Source organism: Bipolaris victoriae (genome assembly GCF_000527765.1).
Source record: "Bipolaris victoriae FI3 unplaced genomic scaffold scaffold_83, whole genome shotgun sequence".
Lineage (NCBI taxonomy): Eukaryota > Fungi > Ascomycota > Dothideomycetes > Pleosporales > Pleosporaceae > Bipolaris > Bipolaris victoriae.
Genome location: NW_014575309.1, coordinates 126,017 through 136,113, shown reverse-complemented (window position 1 = coordinate 136,113; position 10,097 = coordinate 126,017). Strand labels below are relative to the sequence as shown.

The following is a 10,097-nucleotide window of genomic DNA, read 5'->3' as shown; positions in this document are numbered from 1 at the left end:
ATTTCGATGGTCATCAAGATGCGCCAAGGACATGGGGGGAGGAATCGCCAAGAGAGGAACTTGGCGGAACTTTGCTGACACATGCTGTGGTTATTTTTGATACGTGGTTAGCAAAGGGAGTTTTTTGGTAATAGTGAGGGAAGAGAGCTGAATCCTAATTTCTACGCCCTTCGTATTCTTGGTATTGCACTAGCGGGGCGGGGGGGGCGAGAGTGTCCATGTGAATCAATTGCGCTTAATAATAAGGGGTTAAAAAGAGGTGAACGGTGGTATTTTGGGAGTCTTGCATCTGATAGGTCGGGGTGTTGCGTGATGCAGAATATCCATGATACGCTGCTTCGATGCAATGTAGTCTCCAGTGGCAGGTCTGGACCACACCCTGAGCGCTAGTAAGATCAGGCTCACGCAAGGGCCGCTTTGTAGCCAGATCCGTACCGATGTCACATGACAACATTGAAGTGTAGTTACGATACAATAAATTCGAATTCATTCTTCTGAAAAGGATAGCTGACGAAGGAAGATGAAGAGTGAATAAATGAATTTCTAATTCTAAGTAACTGCAACATCATACCCCTGCTATCTCTTGTCTACATACAAGAGTTCTGATCTGAATATCACTTTAGGGGACCTCGGGTGTGCCTTTCACAGTCCAATTGAATGGAATTGCTGTGGTGTCACATAGCGATTTGTTGAATATGTCGAAACGTGGGAACCATTTCGGTACTCCTTTGTCGTCTCGTATGTAGACTTGTGTATGTGACAAGTGATCTGGAATAGACTACTTTAATCTGTTGAAGATCTTGTTCGGCTCTGGAATTGATGATGGTTGCGTTTCTGGGGGTGGCTCAGACATAAGAAGATGAGGTGGAATATCGGCTACGTCCCACATGGGCGGGCATTATTTCATCTGCGGTATGTACGCAAACGTAGTGCTTTTTGAGATCTGGTAGATCAGTGTTTTTGGTACGAGACAGGAATCTAGCGGTGTTTGATACAGCTCTGCTTCCAGAGTGGAGGGTGAGGCAATCGCAATATGGGCGTCTGACTTTGTGTTCGACAGCAGCGATACCCTGAAAAGAGGTGCGTCAAGACTCAAAGCACGCGGCTCTTCACTCAAGACCAGGTACCAATACTGAGTAAGAAATTACTAAGCAGCATCTCTACATCCTACTATTCTTTATCTTTGAGAAAGTTTGATAATTCATAACCTATTTGTGTTGACGTACTGGTACTGTAAGACTATATGATTTTTGGGGCTCGGTGCGAATGATAGATAACGTCAAAGACTCGATTGACCCAGCCAATCTCATCACTTCACTTCATGCGGTATATTCTTATAAGTACAGCCTACACCAAAGATGATATAATCACAGAGACAAAACCCCTCCATCAACAAGCATCTGCCTAAAATTGTCCAGACTCTGCTCAATCCCCAACCCATCACTCAGTGCCCTGTTCCTACTCGCCCCAATCACAATCTGAAACGTCTTCTCCGCTGTAGGCGTCAAATACCCGCGACTCCTAATAACCTCAAACTCGCTCTGTATCTTTGCAAAGTTGAGTAGACAAACATGCAACAGCACCTGGTTGCGCATCACGACGTCGAGGCTTTGGAGACCCTCGAGCGATAGTGTCGGAAGAACATGTGCGTTTCCGATTTCCCAGCTGCGCGTCCGGAGCTCCATGTAGAGACGCTTGTACATGTTGTTTACGTTCATGTTGCAAGAAAGGAGTTGGAGTGCCAGATCTGTGTCTACTTTGCTGTAGGGCTCGGATGCGCTGCAGCCGTAGCGCAGTTCAGCGCTCTCGGAGCCTGATGAGCTGCCGTCTGAAATGTCTCCCGCTTGCCGGATGCGCGCTAGTAGTTCTGTGAAAACGATTGAGTGCTGGAAGGTCTTGACCAGTACGCTTTTGTTGTTGGTGGTGATGTGAGAGGTCTCGGGGCTGTCTTGAAGGTCGAGTGACACTCTGTTGTTGAACTTCATCAATTCGCTCATGATGGTCTTGTCGAGAGATTCTGATTCTAGAGGTATGGAAGAGTCGTGTAGAAATAGATCGCGACACTCTTCCGAAGTATGGTTGAAGTGGGAGGTGGCAAGAAGGCTTTGGACGCCTGTGGATGAGTCTGTTATGTCAATTGATGGAGCTGGGTTTTGCAACGTCCTGTTTGTAGACGAGATAGAGGCCAGTCTTGTATGCGTGGGAGTTTCTTCTTGATTCAGACCCTCGCCTGAATCACGCCATGAGTTGTCGATATCGTATGTTGACCAAATATCATAGTCGGATCTTGAGTCTGCTGCAGTGGGATATGATGGGGGAACGTCGGCGATGAATTGCCCTCGACTCTGTTCGGCTGATGTATTTGAATGCTGCCCAGCTGCATGTTTAAGAACTTCAGAAACTTGATAGCTGCTGCTAGATGCATAAGAAGGGGCCCTGAAATGTTTCCAGTGCCTGTGGTTGGGCTCATCTGACGGCCTGTTTATATGTTGCTGACCCTCCATAGTCGTGATACACTTGACTCGTGCTTGCCAGCATCGACGACATTGTTGTAGTTGAGCAAGATCCCAGTTGCTGCCTCGATCGCAGCGCGTCTTCATCCGTCTACATCGGTCGCATGCTGAGCGTCGACTAATCTCCTTCAAGCGTAGTTCGTTGTCGACATCCACATACTGGTCCTGGTCTTGCATATTAAAGATCCTGAAATTGTTCCGAACGTTGTGTGACAGCCTTTTGAGTCACTGTGTTGCAAGGACCACAAAACTGGAGTGAAAGTTTATTTACAGAACAAATAGACTGAGTAACAAGAAGGTCTGACGTGGCCACCCCCCAGCTGTACCAAAACCCGCCTATATTGTCTCCTGAAAATTGTAACGAATCACTTGCACGCCAATCTCGATTGAAATTACTACCAACTGCGAATAGGCATCAATATGTCAGAATGACGAGCTTTGAGGCCATTATGAGAGTGGTTTCAAAGGATTATTCACCGGCATCTCTCATGTGCATCTGGTCAGGCGTCAGCCGCTGGTGGCCTATCTGATCCTACTTACGGGACGGCACAGTCAGATCCGTTTAAGATTCGAGAGCCTAGGCAGTTTTATTGCCATGCAAAATGGTGAAAGACGAATTCGAAACTGTCATTGATTCTGAATTCGCTTACAGAATCTCAAAAATCAGAGTTTCCACGCCGTCCTTGAAGAACTCTTGTTCACGGCATCTCCTTAATCAGTTTCTAAATGAGTGCATGTACGAACGTTTAACCAGAGCCGCGGACGCACGTGTCTGTAAGTACCAGTGGCTAGCCCGGGGCGGGCATACCCACCCTTGTCGATCAATGGGGTTGCCGAGGGAAGTGGATCCCGGGCCCGAATACGGACCCTAAAAACTTACCCGACCATACCAATGCATGCCATGCAGTGGCTAAAATGCATATGCTGCATTCAGACACAAGTCTCGGGCTTCAGATAGCATGCTGACGGATGTAATCACTGCCCTGAAAATTGTCGGTGTAGGCAGTCGGGTTCTGACGAATACAGCTGAGATCTGTCAGCCGCGGACTGAGATCCTATCTCGGCCAGTTGAATGCGTATTTAGATAGGCTTATTAAGAAGATGTTCAAGTAGCTCAAATCTTTTTGGGTAATCGAGGTCTAGGTCTTGTGGCCGCGGAAGGAGATGGGTGGTGAAACTTCGCATTCTTAACATGTGGATTTTGTCGAATGAAATGATGAGACTGAAACGACGAATGAACAGCAAATATTGTATATCATATGATAGAACAACTACAACGTAAAGTTGACGAGCTGCCGAATTGTCACCTCAGGTCAGAGTGAGAACATATGAGTTAGATGTTTATTCATGATGGTTCTCGATGGTATTACTTCTCCTACTCCACGGTTGCTGATGGAGTAAATTCGATTCAATATGAATGCACTTATAGCCAGCCGAAGTGGTCGAGTACAAAATTAGTCCCACTGAAGAGTGCAGTCACGCCAGAGTAAACAAGCAGCGCGCCATATCCACTTCCATAGCCTGCTGAAGCCTGTCCTCGCCAAGGCTCGCCCTCTACGAGCGCTTCGCTCAAAGGTCCTGACACGATATTTCCGATACCTCTGGCGAGTAACAGGTAGCCCATAACCACCACTGGGTCAGCCGAGCTGTGACCTGCATTCTCGCCTTTCTTGGCAACATCTTTCATGATTCCTGGATAGACAGAAGTCCAGCTCCCTGCGAATAGGCCGTAGAAGACGCAGAATACATAAAGAACGGGTAAAGACGTAGCGAGTCCCCAGATAACAAAAACAGACATAGTGGTGCCCAGAGCCGAGATGGCAATGCACGTCGTAACTCTGAGTTTATCCGTCATCCAACCCATGATGACGCAGCCGATCGTGGCAGAGATATTGACCAGCATGATGGTCAACGTTGATAAAAAGTCAGACGCGCCAAATATTCTGCGTGCATAGGTGGGGAGATAGATGCCAGGTAGGAAATAGCCAGTAGCTTGTACGAAGTTAAATAGTTGATGAAGGGCGAATAACTTTGACATGAGGTGGCGCACATTGAATGGCGATATATGTGTGGTTGCGGAATTTGGTAGCCTGGGCTTGATGAAGAAGGACAAGGGCAGTGTGGCAGCAAAGAAGATACCGGCCCAGATTCTCGTAGCTGTCTCGAATCCGAGGTTGTTGAGAAGTACTTGAAGAACCAAGGGGAGTACAACACCTCCAGTACCTGCAGCGCTCCACATGACGCCGTAAGCCATGCCTTTGCGTTTGGCGAACCATTCGTCGATATAGACGACGCAAGGACAGTAAGCGAAGCAGCCACCAATTCCGAACATGAGACCCTGAGTTCCGATGAGCTGGGGAACCGTAGTGCAAAAGGAGCTCATTGCCATGGATAAAGTGGAGGTGAAGAGACCCAGAAGCGTAAACCAGCGGGCCCAGCGGGGCAATAGGCGGCAAAGCATAAGAACAAAAGGTGTTCCCATGTAGAGGGTTCCCTGTGACATTGGTGAGTTTTCCATACTAGAAGATGCATGCTTAGAAACTCGCTTACCAGAGTGGTGGTACCGATGACCGCAATATCGCCTGAACCGGCAAACGGTTCATGGGTGGTATAAAAATCCTGGAACACACCAAAGGAGAACCCAAATCCTATTTACCACTATGTAAATTTGGGGACTAGATGAGAGCATACAAAGAAACACTTACCAAATACAAAAGCCTCGACAGCCCAACAAGCGGCTAGAAACAGCCAGGCTGCCTTTCCGCTGTCGACTGGCGGAAGGGTGCTTTCATCGTGAGTATTCTGATGGTGAGACTCTGTGTTGTTCGCATCCTGTGAATGGCGGCTAGAGTCGAGGGTGTCGAGCTCGACTGTTGCTGGAGCCATGTCAAGGAGTGGTTTGCGAAGATAATGGTGATGACCGTGAAGCAGGCGACGAGAACATGGCTGCTAAGGGCGTGTATGTACTTTAGAGTGGTTGGCGAATGAATGTTGTTGCAGCAAACGCCATGTTGGGGGCTGCAAACGTGACATGGTGGCTGCTTGGCCGTCATGTTGACGTCACGCATCCCACGGAGAGCCATGGGCTGACTGCGCTCCCTCGAGTTGAGATATTACCCAATGCAGAAGGTGTTGGCTTCACTATACGACGTGTTTGGCAGCCATCGCCTGATCCCTGTTCGGACGTCCGAGGAGGATGATTTGTTTGTCTCCGATCGATGATATTGCTGCTTGACTACAAGCCCCTTGCTTACCTTCACCATCACAATGCATTCTTCCTAACGCTAGCAAGATACAATTGCATGGTTACCCTAGTCCGGGGTCTTCATCTCCACCAATCTTCCAACTGTTACACAAGTTTACGCACCAAAACGGACAATGCAAGCACGTCGTGTGCTCCGACATCTACCACGGTGCCGCAATCCCGCATTGGCGCCGCATACTAGGCGAACAAAGATGAATTGGCATTGGCACGTTTGTACATTCCTGCATGACTGGCTCGCTTCCACCTGAAACCATTACGCAGTGATAAATACTATTCCATCGCTGGTCGCCTTACAAGCGGCTCCATATCTCGCCTCGGAAGAAGCTGCATATCTCGTCTAGAGGGCTGCATATCTCGCGGAGACGACCAAGAAGCGTCTCATCTGGATTCAGTTTAGATTTGACTAAGGCGGGAACCGCTTTACAGGACACCTGACTGGGGCCTATGCATGAGGGTCGTGTTCGTATAAACATCGGACACCCTCATCACCTAATTACGTAGCTATCCGGCATACGCACCAACATATTCCATGTGAATTTATCCTGGCCACTAGTTTCAACTGACCGCCACTCTGAAAAACACGTCACAGCTTAGAGGGACACAAGGGGGGCATGGCAAGAAAGCGTACTGAGTGGATGCAAAACAAAATGGCTATTCCCCAGAACAAGATGTCAACTCTCCAGAACTACATACAGCATCCGAAAATGACTAGTACATGATAGCGGTACGGCGTCGGTGGTACTCAAGCGCAGTCATCTCCTCATACTTGGACGTGGTACCCTTTGGCACAAAAATAGGAATCGGCCCAGCAGACGTCTTGCGATTGGCCTTCAAGAAGAAAGCCACTGAGTAACGCTCCGGCAACGTCCCGTCTTCCGTCTCACCCGAAGCCGCAACCTGATGCAGCCCAGCCGGGATTCTTCCGTTGCTCCACCGCTCAAGCGTGTCCCCAACATTGATGAGTAGCTCCGTCTTTTCGACAAGAGGCACAGATACATACCCTCCAGGATTGTTCTTATCCTCAATTTGTAGACCGCCCGTACTACCCTGCGCCAATAGAGTCAGGATACCAAAGTCAGTGTGCGGCCAGATGCGCTTTGATTTTCCATCCGCGAGCTCCTTCACGTTGGTTTCGGGGTAGTAGATCATTCTGATCTCGCTCGCGTGACCCTCGCATCGATCGACGAGAGCGCTCTTGGGCAGATCCAATGCGATCTCGAGAGCTTCCATCAGCTGCAGCGAGAGGTGCTGGCTCTTAATGAAGTATTGCTCCATCCAGTTCTTGAAGCCAGGAGCCTTCTCTTCAGACGGATACACATTTGGAAACTCGGGGTCATCAACAGGTCCCATATCAAAGTGCTCCTGCAAAGAGGCTTAGTACATGTTCCAGATTGCTAGGAACGGGAGTGCTTACCTTTAGGTCCTTCAGGCCCTCGTTGTTGACCCTGACCATGTTGATCACACCTGGCGTGTTCAACGTCGCAGTCGTCTCAGCACCGATGCAGCTCCATCCGCGTTGCGGCTTAGGACCAATAACGTTGGCGAACTCTTCTTTGCCTTCCCGGGGAAGCGTGAACAAATTACGACTCTGCTAGTCATCAGTCATGTGCAGAGAGAAGTGAACTAGGCTTATTGGCGAGACTACCTGTTGGAACAGCTCCGAGTTGGTCTTGTCGTCCAAGCCATGGTTCATCAGCTTGACAAAGCCAACTTCAGTAATGCCATCCAGGAACGCTTGACAGAATTCCTTGCGCTCTTGATCAGTGCCGGTGAACTTGGTAAAGTCCAGCGTTCGGAGATTCATGTTGACCATGTTGGCGGTGAGGTGTGAAAAGTCCAAGATAGATTAAATCAATGTTCTGAAGATGAAACGATGATGAGCGTTGTGTTACTACAGTTCGAACCCAATATTATGCATATTCCATTCATCATTTAAACAACTCATTTTCAATTGATAGACGACTTCATAACCTCAGTCGGTTTTCCATCGTCGATTTTTTGGCATCATCAGCGATGATGGTGCTGACCCGGAGTCGGAGGCTCCACAAGAGGATTTTACGGACGTTACCCGATCTTGCATCCGTTATTCCTACGACTGTATCGGCTGCAAGGTGAGATCTCGGAACGGTTGTCGGATTTCCGAACAGGGGTTGTATACACAGAGCTCTATCACCATCTCGATCAGTCTTGGCATTGACCAAGCAAGTGGGGATGAGAGGCTCGAAGTATTGGTTGTCAATTCGTCCATTTCGTTCCAATCACATCGCAAAACGTCTACAATGAAAAAGTGTGCCAATCCAATCACGAGCAGATGGTACCAATGAATTCCTTGATATGCATGTCTCTGACTGTATTGTTGATCATAAGTGAATTTTAATGCCGGCAAGTGTACAATTCGTACGTTCACGCCTCTTGCAGTCAATGAATCAAAAACCAACATCTCAGTTACGAATGTGCGCAAAACAATCGATTCATAACAAGTCCAATCTATCCATACCAACTCTATCACAACTTCCCACTATCCCTAAACACCGCCCTAAAAAACTCACAAAGCCTCCCAAACGCCCCCTCACTGATCTGATAATGAAACACAATCCGCCCAAAAATCGGCGCCCCAATCTTGATATCAAACTTCGCCGCCATGGCATAAAAAGCCTCAGACACCAACCCCGACGCCTCAAGATCAACCCAAATGATATTCGTCTCAGTCGGCACAGCCAGCTTCCCACCCAACTGCTCCCACAGCCGTGACGCCCGTGCCGCTTTATCCTGCGCAGCCTTCAACTTCCCGGCAAGGAAAACCTGATCAATAGCAACACGAGCCGGCGCAGCAATCACACCAGACGACCGCGTACTTCCGCCTAGCAGCTTGCGACTCCACTTCGCTCGCTGGATAAACGCAGAAGTCCCTGTCACGATGCTACCAATAGGGGCTCCAAGACCCTTGGTAAAGCACATCTGGATGCTATCGAAGCACTCGCCCATATCGCGCAATGTACAGGCTCCAGCCGCCACTGCTTCCCACAGACGGGCGCCGTCGAGGTGCATATGGATAGGCGGGTTCTGAGCGCGAGCCCAGTGCGAAATAGCACGGATTTCTGCCAACGGCATGACGGTTCCCCAGAGGGTGTTTTCGAGGCTGATGATGCGGGTGGGGCAGTCGTACACGGTTGTGGTGGTGGTAGCATGTTTTTTGATGTCGGCGAGGGTGAGGTGGTGGCCGTTTGATGGGACGACTTGTTTGATCATTGCGCCGAAGAGGCTGGAGGCGCCGCCGCCTTCGAGGATGATGATGTGGCCGCGGTGGTCGGCGAGGATCGAGTGTGGTGGTGCGCCGAGGGCGGAGCGGAGGGCCACTTGGTTGCCCATTGTGCCGGAGACGACGAGGAGGGCGGCCTCGTGGCCTACTAGGTCGGCGACGTAGTCTTGGAAGGAATTAGTGGTTTTGTCCTCGTCCATGTCGCCATCGCCGAGGGATGTGTTGATGATGGCTTCGAGCATGGGTAGTGTGGGCTTGGTGAAGAAATCGGAGCGGAAGTCGTTGGATGCTTCTTTGTTGCATGCCCATGCCAAATCGGCAAAGGGTGGCTGCAGCTCTCCAGAACTCTCAATAGTCATTGAGATTTCTCCTTTGGTTTGAGGCTTGAGATTGGTGGGATTGGGACCAAGAGAGAAGTCCCAGGGTTCTTCTGACGGAGCAGTCCGTAAACCATCCGTAAACGGAGCAGAGACCGGAATTTCGGTTGCTACTTGCATGGTGACAGTCGTAATGAGTACTGGTAGAGGTCTTCTGAAATGAAGTATTCCAATGAGTACGTTCAGAATGGAGAGAAAATAGAAGTATGCCTTTTGATGATGAGACCTAATGATCAAAACTGTCGATATGATAAAGTGAAAGAGCTCCTGGGCAACCCAGACGTCTTGACGAGAAACACCAAGTAGGAAAACGCTTGAAAGGTCTGAAATACATTGCGAGAATCTGTGAGTGATTTGCCTCCTGCAAAGCCGGAGAAGGAATGGGCACCGATCTTGTCATCACCGACTATCGGAGACTAATTCGCATAAGCAGGTCCGGTTTGCTGATCGTCGATCCACAATCCTGTAACCGACCCAGGAGCTAGTCTATGGAGGCACGGAATAGTCGTCTTGCCTGTTTAGGTCATCGGAGTCGGGCCACGTTTGATCTTTACCATCGAGGAATATGGTTGGAAACTGACATTACAAAATCGTGTACTGCTCTCTGAAGATTAGAGATCGTACAAGGTGCTCCTATAGCTTCAGCATCACCCCAACTGAATGATCAGTCATACATTAGACGT

General features: G+C 49.1%; 4 protein-coding genes across 4 annotated transcripts; all 4 read right to left on the bottom strand.

Annotated features, from left to right (window-relative positions):
- Positions 1-1,367: 1,367 nt before the first annotated feature.
- COCVIDRAFT_29219 (hypothetical protein) lies at positions 1,368-2,690 on the bottom strand (the record flags this gene model as incomplete). Its single annotated transcript, XM_014698161.1, has 1 exon — positions 1,368-2,690. One exon carries the CDS (start codon positions 2,688-2,690, stop codon positions 1,368-1,370), a length of 1,323 nt encoding a protein of 440 aa, XP_014553647.1.
- A 1,246-nt stretch (positions 2,691-3,936) lies between these two features.
- On the bottom strand, positions 3,937-5,399 carry COCVIDRAFT_18545 (hypothetical protein; the record flags this gene model as incomplete). The annotated part of the gene is made up of 3 exons (XM_014698114.1): positions 3,937-5,007; positions 5,064-5,161; positions 5,219-5,399. 3 exons carry the CDS (start codon positions 5,397-5,399, stop codon positions 3,937-3,939), a joined length of 1,350 nt encoding a protein of 449 aa, XP_014553600.1.
- Positions 5,400-6,486: 1,087 nt separating this feature from the next.
- Positions 6,487-7,591, bottom strand: COCVIDRAFT_40399 (hypothetical protein; the record flags this gene model as incomplete). The annotated part of the gene is made up of 3 exons (XM_014698160.1): positions 6,487-7,151; positions 7,210-7,366; positions 7,424-7,591. 3 exons carry the CDS (start codon positions 7,589-7,591, stop codon positions 6,487-6,489), a joined length of 990 nt encoding a protein of 329 aa, XP_014553646.1.
- Positions 7,592-8,283: 692 nt separating this feature from the next.
- COCVIDRAFT_107199 (hypothetical protein) lies at positions 8,284-9,396 on the bottom strand (the record flags this gene model as incomplete). The annotated part of the gene is made up of 1 exon (XM_014698159.1): positions 8,284-9,396. One exon carries the CDS (start codon positions 9,394-9,396, stop codon positions 8,284-8,286), a length of 1,113 nt encoding a protein of 370 aa, XP_014553645.1.
- Positions 9,397-10,097: the final 701 nt, after the last annotated feature.